The following is a 19601-nucleotide window of genomic DNA, read 5'->3' as shown; positions in this document are numbered from 1 at the left end:
CTTGCCTGGCAATACTGCTTCTACGGATCGGGATTCGCCCGCCGCCCGTGAAGAAACTTGAGAGAGGAGGAGGATATTACATAAAACACAATATTTTTTTCAAATAAAGGAGACAAAAATCATATTCTGGATACTTTTCCCTCACAAGGAAGAGCCTAATGTGGCTGCAGTGCGTGACCTTCTTGCCGCTCTCCGGTGATCTATCGTCTCACTGGGAATCAACGGGGAAGCAGCAGGAGTTGTCAGCGTGAAAGGCAGCGGGACGCGACGCTGCGCTGGAGGAGGGGGATTTCTGCCAGCTTTCCTCTAAAATCTGTGGAAACAGGTGTATTCTCGGCTGTTGGCTCAAGATGTCTCTCCTGCCTTCCCGGTTCATATACCTGTAAGTTCAGTGTTTCTCAAGCTTAATACAAAATGTCAAGGTCTCCCCTCCTCAACTCTGACAGTGTACAAATTTAACGGGTCCATTTGGTTCCATTTGTACACTGTCGGAGTTGCAGACTTGTATGGGTCAATTGGTTCGTACTGTATACCTGTAAAGTCAGTCAGTGGTTCTCACATTTTCAAAATCCAAGGTCTCTCCCCTTGACTGACAGTGTACAAATTGGTTCCATTTGTACACTGTCAGAGTTATGATGGGTCAATTTAAACCAAAGGAACCCACAGAGTCCCTGGAATCCACTCTGAGAACCACTGCTGCGAGTGTTTCATATCTTGCCTTTTATTTTCATTACCAGCACTCCACTATTAGAGCGTGCATTCTTACCAATAGAAGTCGCCAAAAGCTTCATATTTGTGCATTGCTGTCATCCAGGTAGACTGCGTTTATTATGCTCCATGTAATTGCCTGTGATTCACTCCCCTCCTCCCTTTTTCCCTCCCCCATATCTCTCTCTCTCTCTCTCTCTCTCTCTCTCTCTCTCTCTCTCTCTCTCTCTCTCTCTCTCTCTCTCTCTCTCTCTCTCTCTCTCTCCCCCCCCTCTCTCTAGGTGTCTACATTTTCTGGTACTCTATTTCCAGCTACAGGTAGGCTATGTTTACTCTCACGTTCAATTCCCTCCTGTGTGTGTGTGTGTGTGTGTGTGTGTGTGTGTGTGTGTGTGTGTGTGTGTGTGTGTGTGTGCGCGCGCGCGCGCGCACTGTGTGTGTGTGTGTGTGTGTGTGTGTGTGTGTGTGCGTGCGTGCGTGCGTGCGTGCGGCGTGCGTGCGTGTGCTAGTAGGTATTACTGACAAGCATCAGGGGGGGGAGTTTATCTGCTTATATTGTCAGAGATCATTTGTTGCCTATTTTGTTTGAGTTTGCTATTATGGACACATTTTCTCAGAAGCAATGCTCAAATGCTCAAATAGACTGTGCTCCCCCAAAATTATAATAATAAAATACACCAATAATGAAATTGGTAGTCTATGTATTAGTAAAATATTGCTTTAGACCTACTGGTGAACACTGGTTAGTGCGTAAATGCAGGATTTTGTAAAGTAGCCTTGAATTTATATGTAGGCCTACCCAGGCATCTACCCATGCATAATGCACAACTTTATATCGGATATTTGACACAGGTTTTGTGTTGTTTGGGTCGTTTTGGGTTCTGTGGGGAATGCGCCCCCAACAATCACTGTGACGACGATGTATATGTTCCCAGTGTGACACAGTTGGCAAACAGTGAATGTATTATAACGTCACTGTCAGGCAGAAACCTTGTATCTCCAAGTTTCAAATGTGTTAGTTTTTTCGTTAAGTAAAGCCCTGCTTCATCATACAAGGCCGTCGCACAAAAGTAGTGAAAAAGCAGATCTACAAGCACACGCCTCATGGTGCGAGTTGGCAAACAGTGCATGTATTATAACGTCACTGTCGGGCAGAAACCTTGTATCTCCAAGTTTCAAATGTGTTTGTTTTTTCGCCGTCGCACAAAAGTAGTGAAAACAGCAGATCTACAAGCACACAACGCCTTGCACCGCGAGGTGTTGTGTGCTTGTAGATCGGCTGTTTTCACTAATTTAGTTCATTTTTTAATACAAGGTTTCCACCCGACAACGACGATAATAAACAACCAAATTACATCATAAGATGCTACTAAACTGCTTTTGGCAGGTTAACTATTAGGCTACAGTGGTTTGCCCTTGTTTGAGTGTTTATGCTTTGTCATTATTCAGGTTTGTTTTCCCTGAATCGATAATAATGTCATCTCCAATTTCCAGGAAGGTGCTGTGCTTACAGCCTATTATAATGATGCACTTCATCATCATAATATCCCTTATGCCATAAGGCATATAAAGATGAGGCTTATGATGTTCTGTTTTTGACACAAATTGTAGACAGATCACAGATCTCAGCCATATTTCATGTCAGACAGTCAGAGTCTCCATCCAACACAACAGATAGTCTCCCTCTTCATCTTACCATTCTTCACTTCTTTCCACTATCACTATCAGCATCCCATAATCATATGGTGATCAATTTCATGATCAAAAAGTTTTGACCAAAAACATCTAAATCTCTAGTCAGTTGGTTGTCTTCTTCTAGCCTGATTCATTAATTGTCTGGTGAACAATAGTCATGTTTTTTGCATAATTGTAGTTAGTTTTCTCAACGGTTACAATACATTTTCCTCATCAATGTGGACCTTACACTGTGTAAAAAAGAAACATTAAGGCCCAAAGTACAGTTGCCTCTCCATTATGTAAGGATGTGCGTTCGAATTGATCCAAAGAAACTGGTACAAACAGCCAGAAGCAGTGATTCTACCCCTTCCACGATCCTAGGGAGCCCATAAGTACTGGTGATTTCCTCAATATTGTTGCTGGCTGGTGGAAAACGTTTTTAAAATTATTTTAAAAACATTTTTAAATAGTGGAAATCACAGATCCACAATTGCTTACAACGAGTCTCGTCGTGATGCTTTTTAAGCTCGTAGATCAGCTTTCTTTCTTTTTTTCCCCCAGCGGTCGATAAAGTACTGATTTCTTAGTAAAGGTGTCAATACTGTAGTAATACTCTGTTAGAGTGCCCTCACACCAAAATGCCTATGAGAGTGGAATCCGTGTTCCGCCAATGCATTTAAATGAGAAGGGAGAGTTTTTTGCAGAAATCCTCTGCTGGCATGAAACCGCTTCACTCTCATTGAAATGCATTGGCGGAACGCGGATTCCACTCTCATAGGTACTTTGGTGTGAGGGCACCCTTACAAGTTAAAGTCTGGAAATTTACTTGAGTAAAAGTACAAAAGTATTGGTATCAAAATGTATTTAAAGTACCAAAAGTAGAAAATACTCATTATGCAGAAGGTCCAATTTCACAAGTTTTCTATAAAATGTATACAAATCTTTTGAAAATAGCAGATCTACAAGCTCAAAATGCATTGCATCGCGAGGCATTGTGAGCTTGTAGATCGGCTATTTTCAAATGCCCTAAATGTATATAACGCTGAAGAGTTTAATGTATGTTTTGTAATAATAATAATCAAACTTAACAAAGTAACTAGTAACTAAAGCTTTCAAATAACTGCAGTGGAGTAAAGTACAACATTTCCCTCTAATGTAATGGAGTCGAAGTATTGGAAAATTGGAAATTGGAAATACCACAAATACCAAAAAAAGATGACTTAAGTACAGTACTTGAGTACATTTACTAGTAGTTACTTCACACCCCTGCACACCTAACCCTAACCCTCTATGATGTAGGCAGGCCATCCATTCAGAAAACTAAAACTAAAACTTGAAACATGGAGATACAAGGTTTTTGTGTAACAGCAATGGCAGCACAGTAAGATGTCTGCAAGGTGAATGTAGATCTCTACCTTCTGAACAGCTTAGACAACTCACAGCATTCCAGACAGCTGGGATTTCCTAGGCCAGTGGTTCTTATTATTTTCAGGCCGTGACCCTCATATTTTAGCTGGGGACCCCCCCCCCCCACCTTACAAGCACTGAGGCATTACATTTTGTATAACAGGGACAAGGTTCTATTTAGATCTGCTATTTTCACAATTTCTGCCTCTAAAAAAATGACAATTTGGCCATGTTTAATTTGTCATTTTAGAGGTCTTAAAAAGTCCTTAAATTACCCTCTATACACTTAAACTTTATGTTGGTTTGTTTACTGTTGAGTGAGGAAAAAAAAGCACATTAAGTTAATCATCTGGGGGGTTTACACCCCGCCACTCCGACATGTCTCCTTTCCGACATGTCTCCATTCCGACACTAACCCTATCTCTAACCCTTACCCTAAACTTAACCTCTATGGAAGTGTCGCCACTCCGACAATAAGAAGTCAATTTCGGAGTGGCAACATGTCGGAATGGAGAGCAACACCCCATCTGGGGACCCCCCAAAATAGTCGAGAACCACTGTCCTAGGCTGTGCAAATTCATTGACCTCTTTAAAGGGATAGTTCACTAAAAAAATATGTTTTTCCTATCGATTACTCACCCCATGGAGACTTGAATTCATGGATATTGTTGAGCGGTGCAAACCGCTCCTACATCTGGCTTTGTCTGTCTGTCCAGCGTCTGCTTGTACGCAAGGCCAGGGTCACATTGGTCAAGCTTTGCAGGACACTTAAAGGAGTAGTTCACCACTTTTCAACCTGTCTTCATATAATAGGTCCTCACTAATGTTCATAATAAAATAGCACAATTTTCTTTCTATTCAGTCTGGGTCTCATAGGAGAGCTGTCAAATCGGTGACATCATCGTTTGACAAAAATAAATTAAATAATATTTTTGAAAAAGAATATTTAGATTTTTATTATCACGAGAACAATGGCTTCCACTTTAACATTGCAACTTTTTCAGGAATAGAAAGCCTGCAGTTTCTATTAGCTTGCATTTCCCATTGATGATGTCACCGGTAGAAGGATTTGACCCACCCACAGCTCTCCTAAGAGACCCAAACTGAGTAGAAAAATGTTTTGATATTTTATCATGAACATTAGTGAGGACCTATTATATGAAGATAGGTTGAAAAGTGGTGGAGTGCCCTTTTAAAGAAATTAACTGATAAATAGCACTGCTCACTTCATACTGGCTGTGATTTTGTCTCGTTTTTTCCCCCGCATTCCTAAGCCAATAATTTGATGACCAGCAGTGGTTTATTATGGAGACACAAAGAGCCTGCTTTGTTCCTTCTATGGAGACACAAGTCTCCTCAAATTATTGGCGTAGGAATGCCACAAAAACAAAAACATATCCATGAATTCAAGTCTCCATGCGGTGAGTAATCAAAGTCTTTTTGGGGGTGACCTATCCCTTTAAGACAGGAGTATGTATGCATCAAAACCTTTCTTTGAATTCTTAAGGAACATGAAAGCAGGGGACAGAGCAAGATATAACGGCTGACCACAAATGGGGAATATAATATAGGGATGGGACGATATGAAAATGTCGTATCACGATTATTGTGACAAAATAAATCGCGATTTACGATATTATCGCGATAATCAAAATCCATTATCCTGGGGCAGAACATTTGCCAAAAAGTAGCCGATCTACAAGCTCACAACGCCGATCTACAAGCACCCAAAGCCGATCTACAAGCTCACAACGCATCGCGTTGCGATGCGTTGTGAGCTTGTAGATCGGCTACTTTTTGGCAAAGACATTTGATAGAGAGTGAAAAAAAGACTATCAAGTATGTATATTATATGTACCTTTTACCAATTATTTTTGGAGATGTGTGGAACAGAGCTCCCCATAGGTAGCAATGTGTGTCCTCACAAGTGAGAACTGTCCGGTTGAGTTTGACTGTCCCGTTGAGTTTGAACAGGATCTGCGCATGCGCAGCAGTTACACAACATTTCGGTACCTATCGAATTGATTCCCCTCCGCCCGGATGCATGGAGAATGACGTGCGCACAGCATGCGCGACCGCACGCCACACACACACACACACACACACACACACACACACACACACACACACACACACACACACACACACACACACACACACACACACACACACACACACACACACACACACACACACACACACACACACACAGCGGCGGCGGGGCCCCGCCGACCAAAAAGCAGAAAAGAACTACTGCTGCATGGTTAATCGTTTCAAACCGAAATCTTCCCAAGCAATATGGAGACGTTTTAATTTTTGAAATCCCTTCATAATTGACTAAGGAATGATCAAATCAAACTGTGGTGACTTTCTTTGCTTCCGAGCATCCACACACGCTGAAAGTGAAAGTGAATTTGGCACAGTGGCCACTGTGCAGGACTCTGCCAGTGCGTGGGAACTAGGGGTGCTGCAGGTGTTCCAGCACCCCATGGGGAAGTTTTCATTTTTTTATTTAAATAAGAAAAGAACAAATCAAACATAGCAAAAATACGTTGCCTGTTGTTGTCGTTTTTTATTTATTCATTTATATATATATATATATTATATATATATATATATTTCCATTATAAAATGGATTAAAAAATGGTAAAAAATATTAGGCCTATTATTTTTTCGCGGGCGCGAGCGGGCACCCATGGGCCCAGAAACGGCTCTGCACACACACACACACACACACACACACACACACACACACACACACACACACACACACACACACACACACACACACACACACAGCTCCACTTCGAACCGAGGTTTGATTTTATTAGTGTTTAAGTGGTACCGGATATGCAGCTTGGCAAATAAAAGGTGAATTGATCCCAGTGCATGACGGAGGACGATATCACGATGAATTAAATCTCCACGATACGATTATCGCGAGTGTTTTTTATCACGATAAATTATAATATCGCGTATCGTCCCATCCCTAATATAATATAGGATGTTTTATTTTGATTTGATTTATTATGATGTAAAGGTGTTTCTTTGCCCCCAGACTGAAAAGGCGAAGGTTTTATTCCATTTTGACTGACAGCATTGTCACAAAGCACACAAATAGACTAAACCGTTATTAGACAGCTTTCAGACCAAGAGACAAGTCTAAATATTTCATAGGATAAATGATCCATTAATGTGCTTTGACTCTGGCTCTGTTGTCTGCCTGTTCAGAGCTCTGCGTGTCGGTAATGACTCTGACATATTGTACTGCGGTCATGAGGAGAAACAGGAGCAACCACAGCGGAGCACCAAGATATGCATTTGCGTGCACACTCATGTTTGTGTGTGTGTGTGCATGCGTGTCGGCGTGCGTGTCTGTGTCTTGAGTGCATGTGTGTACCAGTGTCTGCGTGTGTTTGCATTTGTGTGCACGTCAGCATGTGCATATCTGTGGCAACGCGGTATGCCCGTGTGAATGCGTGTTTCGTTGTTGGCGTGTCAGGCAGATAGCAGCAAGGTGTATCTTAGATGCAACGACATGGCTAAGCTTCCACAGCAAACAAGAGTGCCAGACTTTTGAAGTTTCAACCATATCCATTTTCATCCTGTGGCTTTGAAGAAAGGAGACAGGTCGATAAAAAGAGAGAGAGGGAGAGAAGAAAAAAACACCAGAGGAAAAAAAAATGTTGTCGTTTGTGCTTCCCTCTGCCATGTGCTTAGGCTTGCCTTTTCCTCAACGTGAAATGCAACTGTCTACCAAACACACCTTTTTGTTTGTTTAGAGATGGAGAGATTTAGGATAAATCCCTCAGCAGCCCAGCTAGGCCATGTTTTTTGCTTGTTGGACTTAAGTCTTGCTTTGTGAAGGCACCATCGACAACGGGGTGTAACTAAAGGGTGGATTTATGCTTAGTTGCGCGCCAATAGCCGAGGTTTTGGTGCACGACACCATAGCGCAACCAAGTGCAAGTGTGATGTGCAGAGTATATAGCCTTTAAAGGAGTAGTTCACCCCCAAAATGACTTTTTTTCTATTGATTACTCATGCCATGGAGAGTAGAGTTCAATAATATTTTTTGGTTTTTGTCACATTCCTAAGGCAAAAATTTGATTCGAGTAAATTTACCCCCATTGATTCCGGATGGGGACCCGTTTCGAAACGGGTCCCCATCTGGAACGAATGGGGGTACATTTATTGTTATCACATTTTTGTCTTGCGACAAAAAACTAAAAATATTATTGAACTCTACTGTCCATGGCATGAGTAATCAATAGAAAAAAAGTAATTTTGGGGGTGAACTACTCCTTTAAGTTTAAAATGTACAATGTTTAAAAACTACCTGTGACCTTTTCAACAAGTTGGCTGCTTATTCTCAACTCACTATGTTAACTAAGTGTTGGTAATACATAAACAGTGGTAAGAGTAATATAAAAAAATTGCTGTTTCACATCTTTGATAAACAGATGTGTTTCTGTACTGCCTTATGAGAAGTGCCGTCTCCAAAGCAGTCAATGTCTAAAACACTGCACACGTAATGCCCTTAATTCTTCTTAATTTTATTCCACTGATCTTTCCATTCCATTGCTATCTATGTAGATGTACGTATCACTTTAGTAGGAGGTTAAGTACAAGTACTGGCTGCAAATCTTCTGAAGTGACACTTTCCCCAATATCTGCCTTTGCAGATGAGAACAACATTAACAAGAGATCTGCTTTTCTGGATAGTTAAAACACCAACCCAAATATATATTTAAAAGCATACTTAAAACCTATCCCTTCTGTAAGAAGTTATCAAAAGGTTGTCATTACATTTTGATTCAAACAGGCTTGGTGTTCGATAGCCCATTCCATTTTAGAGCTACTTCCCAGTAGGCAAACTATGCGATAAACCCAGCAGTTAATATGAATCTCTTTTCGAATCAGCGCAAGTCTGCCCTCATTTCTATAGTTCTGCAGGTAGAGACTATTGTCACCAAGTGCACTAAAAGCTGTATGGATTCTTACACAGGAGAATAATGTCCTCACACTGCCAACTTCATCAAAAAGAGTATTCAAAAGGATTCAGATCTGATAAATGGATGAACATTTAGATTCAGATTGGCCAAAATCCAGGTTAGGGTTAGGGACTTTTTAAATAACCGTTCTTAGATTATGGTAGTGTGAAAGTGTCAAGTTCTCTTCACTGCCTGGCAAGTAGCATTGTGGGTGTGTCCGATGTCAATACATAATATGCATGCATATTGCATAATATGTATGACCCTTGGTTCAGAGTAGCCACGGCAGGAGTCACGATGGCCAGAGAGATTGGCGCTCAGATCCGCGGGTCGTTTGTTTTCCCCTTTCTGTGGTGTTTAAAGATTTGTTCTGCTGTGCCTGTAATTTCCCATCGTGTTCGCTAAAATGTCATTAATTTGCTGAGGTTAGAATAACAAGGAGCCAGGCTATGTAATGTGTATATAATTAGCCACCTGAGAGCAGCCACATAAAAAGCCATTACTGTGCAATTACCACACCATACAGCTGGAGAAACGGGATCTTGGCTTGAACAGAGATTCCAGGGGCTTCTGAAAGTATACGTTTCCCCTTACAGTTCCACGCAGGTTGCGGTGACATGGGTGCATTCTTACATTGTGTTCATGTCAGTGGTTTCCGCTTTTCTTTTTTCTTTTCTTATCTTTGTTTTCTTTTAATTATTTAGACCTAAGATCACTCGTCTATGCTGTGAGAATCCGGACCGGTGCATTTTAAGTGGAGCATTGGTATGATTTGACAGCACAGTGTGGTATGCAATGTGGTATGAGATGTCTCTTCCCATCACAAGCCACATATTCCTGCTGCGACTCCTAATTTATGGACTCTTCTTCACCCGCGGGCAGATATTTGTTTGATGATAGTGCAACAGGCCTGGATGCTTCAGGTGTATAATTGCTAGTGGCTTGCTTGCTTGTGGAAATGGAATACTGGTTTCTCAATATCACCCCAGGGCATACTCTAGCACTGTATATATAGCTGTCTCAATACAAAGTATGCAACAATGGTGTTATGAAAAAAGGGGGGTGCGGGGGAGCGCTTTTGCACTTATCACTGAGATTCGTTTAACTCATATGGTGACTTCATTAAAATGTATTTTGTAGGACAGTTAGCTTGTAAATGTAACACAGATGAAGTGTGCCAGTAAAAGGTGAGAGAACAACGCTTAAACACTGCAGCTAACAATTTCCAGGTTGTTATCTGTTCTCAGTCCCCTGAAGCAGAACTTCTTGACAGAGGGCCCATAAAAAGACACAGCACACACATTACTATCAACACCTGTATCACCTCTCTCTCTCTCTCTCTCTCTCTCTCTCTCTCTCTCACCCCCTCGTTTTTTTTGCCCTTTTTCCTAAATCCTCCAAACACAGGAATCTCAGCAGAGCCCTGCTGATTTCAGGTTCTACATTGAGAACCACACGCGGAACCCGGACGACCTGAGCCGGAAGCAGATCCGGATCTACCAGCTGTACAGCCGGACGACAGGGAAGCACGTCCAGATCCTGGGCAAGAGAATCAACGCCAACGGAGATGATGGTGGCAAGTATGGTATGGGATACTTACTGTGTACCTTATCAGATAGAGATCTAGTCTGCTTAAAGGCCACTGGTGTGCCCCCAACTTCAACTGTATTGTCACATCACAAGTTTGGAGGTAAAAATCTACAAGTCGGTCCTCTTTGACATGTGACTCAAAATCTTGGCTAATTTCATCCTAATCAGAGCCCCATTAACTTCCATTGTAACATAACATTTCAAACGCGAAGCTTGACATCTGGCCTACATCTTTGCACAAAGCGCTCAAAGTTTGTTGTACGCCCAGGGTCACATTGATTGGCCAGGATTCACAGGACGCTTAATGAAATTAACTCAGACAGACAGACAGACAGACAGACAGACAGACAGACAGACAGACAGACAGACAGAGAGACAGACAGACAGAGAGACTGACAGTAGATGTCTAGAATCCTGCAGAGCCCCAGCACAAATAAGAAAATGGAAAAAAGTATAACAATTCCTAGCTAAATGCTGGTGAATTGTGTCTGTGGCAATAGTGAGTTCATCTACCTTACCCACTGTTTGAGAAGCGCTGCTTTACACCACTGCCAGCAGACACGTTCCTCACACCAGCGCTGCTGAATTCCTCTGTGCCACTGCTGCCGCGCTACGGGAGCACATGTGCTCAGTCACACATGTACTGCATTGGTAACCTGAAAATGTTTGAGAACAATTGGTTTAAAGCAGCTACACTTCAGAAACAAGCAAAAACGCAATTTTACAAGCGACTGTGCAGAAATACGATTGCTTGTCAGAGCTTGAGCAGAAGCAGATCCAATAGACCGTTTGTCAGCCTTCTGATTGGTCCCTGAGACTCCCTGACTGGCCAACCAGAAAAAAACATTCACTTTAACGTAGATGTGTTTATTTTGGTACTTTAAATAGCTATAATGAGGCTATGAATTTTTTTTTTCCCCATCCACTTCCATTATAAAAGAATCTGCCCTGGGTTTTTCGTCCCACCTAGTAACAAGAGCAAAATGGGGAGGGATTTGACATACGGTCTATTCTTCCCATGAGGCCATGCCAACCTGACCCATCCTCCACCTCCTAGCCATCAGCTCCAGTACCCATGGCACCTGTCAACTCCTTGACACTGACCAATATGCTGCTTGTTGGGGAAGACCCTCCTCTCTAGCCCTGTGTTAATCCACACTCTGTCAGACGCACTACTGTCTTATTAGAAGTGTGGATCACAAGCCACTGCCCAAGAAATGCACGTCAGAGGTTTGCAAAGGCTATGTTAGTATGCCACCCTACAGCTATGCAGCTAAAGGGAAGGGAGTCATCATGCTTTTATTGTTTGAGTAGAATACAGAATGTGTCTCAAGGAATTGTCCATTATCGATGCCTGCTGTCCCGACAGTACAGATTCGTTTTTTGTTGTATTTTCACAGTGCAGAAGCAGAGTAGTCTTACAAAAACCTATAAGTAAGACTTTAAGGATGACATTCATTTGTTTCCTTTTTAAATAATGGATTATGAAGACCAAGGATAGCTTTAGAGAACAGACTGTAAATAACTACCACATTTCCTCGATTGCTACCCAAGTTAAGATTCTTATTGGTTGCTGGTTCATTGGTTCAGAGCCCACTCCTGTTTCATTGTTAAGCACGACTAAAACCACCTAAGTGAGATTGCTAGGGCTCCCCGGCGTTCGTTTTCAAGGATCAAACCTTTTACCGTCTAGAGAGTAGTTGTAGGAAAGAGGATTAAGAAATTAGGCCATGGAATTCTTAACATGTATGAGTCTAAACTATAATCATTTCCACCAAGGCAAGCAGGAGTAGAGCTCTACTGTATAGGTCTCTCATCAGTGCACAACCAAAGACAATAGAGTGGAGTCTGCCTGTTCTGGCTGGTGATTCTCAATGAGTGGGTTAGAACCTAGAAAAGTAGATTGTGGACTGTAAAATACAACTTTACATTATTAGTGTAATGTTGCGTTTAGTGCTTTTGATACAGATGACATTATTGTCACAACTTGATGCCTTAAATATTGTGGCCAAATGCCTGATATACATATGTAGTTGCATGACGGGGTAGCGCACCCTAAGTTAGCACATCTGCAAGCTCACAATGTGTCATGCTGCGACACGTTGCAAGCTTATAGTTTGGCTATTTTCGCTGTGCAACACAGGCGCACGACTAAGTATGAATCAGGCTTTACAAGCCCCCTTTGACCCCCACATCACAAACCTGCTTGTATTCATCAAATGAGGTCTTTCTTACATGAAACAGAGACTCCGTACTTAGTAAAGCTTCGTCTCTTTCCCATGTAAGAACACAAAGGTGCTATCAGTGTCCTTTCCTTACGCCCACAGAGAAGACCCCCCCCCCCCCCACACACCTCTGACTCCCCAGTTGCTCCCCCCATGTTGGATTTAACCACCTGAACCCTAGCATCACTATTTGAACGGCGAACCTTAGACCGGTGGTTCTCAACCTGTGGGTCGGGACCACCCAGATGATTAACTTAATGTGCAACATTGTTTTCTCACTCAACAGTAAACAAACCAACATAACGTTTAAATTTATAGAGGGTTTATGCACATTTCTAAAGTGACAATAAGGACTTTTTAATACCTCCAAAAAATTACAATTGGTCAAATATTAGAGGCAGAAATTGGGAAAATAGCCGATCTACATGCTCACAATGCCTCGCAATGAGCATGTAGATCAGCTATTTTCACAATGGAACCGTGTTCTATAATATGTAATGCCTCAACTCTTAATGCTCATCAGGGTGGGGGGGGGTCCCCAGTTAAAATATGATTATTTTGGGGGTCGCGGCCTGAAAAGGTTGAGAACCACTGCCTTAGATGAACATAGTTGATCTACAAGTGTAGTAGATCGGCGATCTTTCGGCAAAGACCTTTGGAATAGAGAGAGGGCAAAGAGGAGCGGACCAAGTACAGAGCTGCCGACCCCGGTCACCCAAGTATTAGTTTACTAAGTATAGAGGGTTTAAGTGGTTAAAAGGGACATGTTCTTGGGGGGGGGATGAAGGAGACCCCCCGTCTATTATTCCTTCCCTCGAGCACTACTGAATGGCCCAGTGTGTTTAACAAATGGATCATCTTAACTTTTTTGATCGAGTGAGCGCAGACTGAAGGAAACTTGAAACCTAATCCTGAGGGGGCTTCGTAAACCCGCTCCACAAATGTTTGGCCGATCCTTTTATTTTGAGAGAGAGAGAGAGAGACCAAGCAGAAACAAAGATGACCTCGCAAAGGGTTAAAGTTGTGACCTGAAATGAAAGAGCCGCTGTGATGTCTGTTCACGGGCGGCTTATAGGTCAGTGGTTCTCAACCTGAGAGCTGGGGGGCCCACTGGTGGCTCGTCAGGATACTGCAAGTGTGGGCCCCCAAATATTTGGCAGATTGCTTACATCGCTGTTCCCTAAACAGTGGGTCGGGAGCCATTTTTGGCATATTTGGCATTTTCTTTCATTGGGTTTGGGCCCTGGTTTGGTCTTCTGTTCTCCTCGGCACTTTTGTAGGTGTGCAAAAACACTGTTTGAGTTTTCATTGTGTGTTATGTGGTCAGGGTGGGCCAGGAGTAGCCTGGGGCCAGCCTATATATAATGCAGCTAACTAGTAACTGCGTATAGATCCCTCCTTGTTTTAACATGGCTGGGATGTCTAGCTCAGCTAGGCTAGGCCAGGAGTGCTTGTGGGCAGTGGTGGAAAAGGGTATTACATTAAATGTTACTGCAGTAAAATTATCAATACTGCAGTGTAGAAATATTCTGTTACAAGTAAACGTCCAGGATTCAAAATTCACTTGAGTAAAAGTACAAAAGTATGTTGTATCGAAATGTACTTCAGTACCAAAAGTAGAAAGTACTCATTAGGTGCCCTCACACCAAAATACCTGGAGTGGAATCCGCGTTTCGCCAATGCATTTCAATGAGAAGGGAGCGTTTTTTGCAGAAATCCTCTGCTGGCATGAAACCGCTTCACTCTCATTGAAATGCATTGGAGGAACGCAGATTCCACTCTCATAGGTATTTTGGTGTGAGGGCACCCTTATGCAGAATGTGCCATTTCACAAGTTTTCAAATGTATAAATACAGATCTACAAGCTCACAATGCGTTGCAATGCGACGCTTTGTGAGCTTGTAGATCAACTATTTTCAAATGGCCGAAATGTATATAAACAGCTGGTTAAAGTGTCTTTTATAATAATAATCATAATCTACAAAGTAACTAAAGTTTTCAAATAATTGTAGTGGAGTAAAAGTACAACATTTGCCATGTAGTGGAGTATAAGTAAAAGCACTGAACATTTTAAATACTCCAGTAAAGTAAAAAAGAATATATACCTCAAAACCTTAAAAGTACAGTACTTGAGTAAATGTACTTAGTTGCTTTACACCAGCACTTGTGGGCCCTGATCCAGAAAAGGTTTGGAACCACTGGCTTTAGGTGAACAATCTTGCATATCAGTGTATAGACACTCAGGGTTCCCACACATCTTTACCAATTAATTTCCAAAACTTTTCCAAAACCTTTCCAGAATATTTAACCCGATTTCCAGGACTATATAACAATAATTCAGCTCAATAACGAGTCGCTTACTCCTATGTGCAATGCCCAAAGACAGGTAGTGTATGCCAGTGGTTCTCAATCTTTTCAGGCCGTGACCCCCGAAATAATCATATTTGAACTGGGGACCCCGGCACCCTGACGAGCACTAAGAGTAGAGGAATTTTGTATAACACGGTTTTATTGTGAAAATAGCCGATCTACATGCTCACAACGCCTCGCGTTGCGAGGCGTTGTGAGCATGTAGATCGGCTATTTTCACAGTTTCTGCCTCTAATATTTGACAATTTGGCCAATGTTTAATTTGTCATTTCAGAGGTATTAACAAAGTCAATAACCAAAGACAATGCATAGCTATTTTTTTCCAGGACCTTCCAGGACCATTGATCAATTCCAAAACTTTTCCAGTACTGGAAAAATATTTTTCTAATTTCAAAATATTTCCAGGAATTTCATGACCGCGGGAACCCTGGACACTAGACAGGACACTAGGCCCTATACTTCCCCATTTTTGCCCACTCTTACTTTCATTCTGAATATCTAGGTTAAGAATCACTACTAACTGACTGGAATTCCCATGTAGATTTAACCTCTTCCAGTCCATTCTTATACTATCAAGCAGGGGTCATCACCATGCTGGCTTGTGTTGGACATTTTGGCAAAAAAATCTACTTTTGCCACGGACATACACAATGAGTGGACAGTAATAATGACCAGAAACACATAAACAGCAAAAAAACTATAAGGTTGTGGGGGTCCCTGCTTCATCTCTCTCTCTCAACTAAGGCCTGAAAACGTTGAAGACCCCTGGTCTAATAAAATATTCAATCAATCAATCAATCAATCAATCAATGTTACTATTGTTTGTCTTCTCTTTACAGCTCTTCTGGTGGTGGAGACAGAAACGTTTGGGAGCCATATTCGAATAAAAGGGAAAGAAAGTGAACATTACATCTGCATGAACGAGAAGGGCAAAATAGTTGGAAGGGTGAGTTATCTGTTTTACTCATTCAGGGGATGGGAAAATCTGTATTTGTCCAAAAAAGTTTCTGCAAGTATTAACGTCCAGGTTTTTATATCAAATTAACCACTTAAACACCCAACATACATGGTGAAAGCTTAATGTAGACCAGCTATTTATGGCAAATGCTACACTACATCTTTTACTCCACTACAATTATTTGAAAAATTAAGTTACTAGTTACTTTGCAGATATAACTGATTATATTATAAAACATATATTAACCACTTTAGCACCTATTTAATACGTAGGCTATTTGAAAATAGCTGATCTACAAGCTTGTGAGCGTGTTCTGCTATTTTCAAACATTTTAGTACTTTTACTTTTGGTAAATCTTTATGCCAGTACTTTTGTACTTTTACTCAAATAATATTTTGAACACCTTTTACTTGTAAGGGTGCCCTCACACCAAAATACCTAGAGTGGAATCCGCCAATGCATTTCAATGAGAATGGAGCGTATTTTGCCAGTAGAGGATTTCTGCAAAATACGCTCCATTCTCATTGAAATGCATTGGCGGATTCCACTCTAGGTATTTTGGTGTGAGGGCACCCTAACAGAGTATTTCTACATTGTGACATTGCTACTTTTATTCAAGTAAAAATATCCGAGTACTCCACCACTGCAAACGTTCGCATCCCCAGAATGCGGGCCGCTAGGGTTTAAGTCAGTGGTTCTCAAAGTGGATTTCAGGGACTCTCTAGGTTCCTTTATGGGGGTCTAAATTGACCCTTACAAGTGTGTAACTTTGACAGTGTACAAATGGAACCAAATGAACCCTTACGGGTCCATTTGGTTCCATTTGTACACTGTCAAAGTTAAGGGGAGACCTTCCAAATTTCAAAGTTTGAGTACCACTGGTTTAAGTGGTTAATATATATATAAAAAAAAAGGGAACCATATTGAACAGCAGCCGGCCACGCAGCAGATCTGCTTTGGCCCTCGCTGCTGTGTGCACTCCCCTAACAAACCCCCTTTGATAACTCACAGCTATTCTTCCATTACGTAATCATCTGCCTACTTCCTTCTGACACTCGATCAGTCAATTACAGACTGCAATCACCACAATGCATCGGGAGGGGGGGGGGCTCAGCGGTCACCGAGGAGGAATGCCATTGCAATTATATCACTTGGTCACACCAGGTGGCCACAGTGAACGCAAACGACCGCATGTGACCGGCGTTACGATATGAGAAATAAATGAATATCTCAGGCCCACCACGTGCTAACCCCTGACTTGTGATTGTGTGTGTGTGTGTGTGTGTGTGTGTGTGTGTGTGTGTGTGTGTGTGTGTGTACTCATAACTCATGGTTGACAGCGTCGGCGGGGCTTCGTTAATTCGCACACGTTTTTGCTCTCTCATCGTGGTCATCTGTTAGGAGCGTTTTTTGAGTTCCTGGTTCCTGTGATCTCATTTGTGTATTGTCGCTGTCGTCGGGCCGAAACCTCTTATCTCCATATCTCAGCTCTTTGTGGGTTTTTTTTCTTCTCCCCGTAAATTAACGCCCTACTACTTGATCACACTGCAGCGTCGCACAAAAGCATCACAAGTAGCAGATCTACAAGCTCGAAACGTGTCACAAAAGTGACACGCTATGAGCTTGTAGATCTGCTATTTTGCTATTTTAAATCCTGAAAAGTAACAGTTTTGGACATGACAGAGACGATAACGTTGGTGTAAGGCGGAAACCTCGTATCTTCATATTTCAACTTTTTATGTTGTTGTTGTTTTTTGTGAATGGATGTCCCACTTCATCATACAAGAGTATCGCACAAAAGAAGTGCAAATAGCAGAGCTACAAACTCACAAGTGAGCTTGTAGATCAGATCAGATTTTACTTACTTTTAAGTGTTTTAAAAAGAATAATAAAAAAAGGAGCATAAATATCTATGAACTTCGAATACATTTAATAGTGGTCAAAATGAGCCTTTTAGCCTTTGATGTGTTAACTAAACAAAGAAAATCTATGTCAATAACAGACTGTTTACACTGAGCTCAGTTTTCACAGCAGGTGTATGACTGCCACTTGAACCCCAGCATGCCTATTCTGTTTGGTGAAGAGATTTGGTGTAGAGGAGGGAGAAAAAACCACAGACCACGTACAGAGTCCAACCCCGGCCAACCACGTATTAGTGAGAGGGTTAAATGGTTAAATGAGGCCCCGGCTTCTGTAATGCGCTTGATGATCTATGGAAGGGAGCTCCATAGTCGCTGTGTAGGGTTTACCATTGACTGGGCTCACCAATTATAATAGGAACAATACAGCAGCCATACTGGGCCTGCTGGCTATGCTGCAGTATATATAGGCACACTCTGGGATTCCAATGGCACAATGAACAGTTGTGTAATTGGATTGCGTGTCATCAAGCTAATGACGACATCCCTGTCAGTGATTCTTTGAAAGTAGGCTGGTTACATACCTCGAAGAAGGCTGTGTTGGCCAATATGTGTGGGTTATCCCAGTTTTTAACTTCTATCATAAACTAGTCACTTAAATTACGTATTTTTTAACTTTTTTCACCTGGAGAGAGCCTTGGTTTCTTTTTTCTTAGTTTTCAGTCCCACAACCAAAGAGCACCTGTCCTTCGCCGCACTTTCTTTGAACTTCCGAGCACCCAGATCCTTTCCTTTTTCTCGGCTGCTTACATGTTGGCATGCCTTACTGACTCTCATTCTGCAAACCCTTTTGATGAACACATTTTTTTTACTTTACTGGAGTATTCAAGACATTTACTTCTACTCCACTACATTTCATAGGAAAATATTGTACTTTTACTCCACTACAATTATTTGAAAACCTTAGTTACTAGTTGTTACAGTACTTTGTAAAATTTGATCATAATAATTACACAACAGGCAAACGGCCCTATACAGTATATATTTGGTCAGCATTGCGACGCATTCTGCCAATGTATTTCAATGAGAATGGAGCGGATCTTTGGAGAAACCTGCCATTTGAAATTGAAACGCATTGGCAGAATCTGCTTATCAGCTGGCAACCATACTTTGCTGTGATAGAGTATTTCAAAACTGCAGTATTGATGCTTAAATTTCTTTTTTTTAATACTCTACTCTTCCCACCACTGACCGTACTGACGAATCTTTTCTTTTTCAGCCCGACGGAAGGAAGCAGGAGTGCGTGTTCGTGGAGGAGTTCTTGGAGAACAACTACACGGCGCTGGTCTCCGCCAAGTACAAAGGCTGGTACCTGGGCTTCAACCGGAAAGGCAGGCCCAAGAAGGGCTCGCGTACCACGCAGACGCAGCAGGAGGTTCACTTCATGAAGCGCCACCCGAAGGGCAAGGTGGACCCTCTGGAGGAGTTCCGCTTCACCACTGTCACTAAGCGGACACGAAGGGCCCGGCGATTAAAGCCCAACCGCAAGAGGAACTGATCCATATATATATATCAGGACCAAAACCGGGACAAGCACTGTTTTCCTTGGGAAATTAAAAGAGAAAAGAGGAGAAAAAAGGAGGAAAATCTCAAGCTTCTTGTCTTTTACGTAAAAGAAAGAAGACAAAAAAACTCACCCTAAAGACTTTCACTTGTGTATAAGAAAGACAGCATATACAACAACAACAAACAAACAAACAAACAAAAAAAGAACAAAAAATTCAAAGATGTTTTATTTTTGTATTTCAGGACC

General features: G+C 41.8%; 1 protein-coding gene across 1 annotated transcript; it reads left to right on the top strand.

Moving 5' to 3' along the window:
- Positions 1–350: 350 nt before the first annotated feature.
- fgf24 (fibroblast growth factor 24) lies at positions 351–19346 on the top strand (the record flags this gene model as incomplete). The annotated part of the gene is made up of 5 exons (XM_080746300.1): positions 351–382; positions 990–1026; positions 10194–10371; positions 15811–15917; positions 19068–19346. The coding sequence occupies 5 exons, from the start codon at positions 351–353 to the stop codon at positions 19344–19346; spliced, it is 633 nt and encodes a 210-aa protein (XP_080602426.1).
- Positions 19347–19601: the final 255 nt, after the last annotated feature.

The sequence above is a fragment of the Nannobrachium achirus genome, assembly GCF_963921795.1.
Source record: "Nannobrachium achirus genome assembly, chromosome: 17".
Lineage (NCBI taxonomy): Eukaryota > Metazoa > Chordata > Actinopteri > Myctophiformes > Myctophidae > Nannobrachium > Nannobrachium achirus.
Note: the sequence above shows the minus strand (reverse complement) of the source record. Positions and strands in the feature narration are given on the sequence as shown.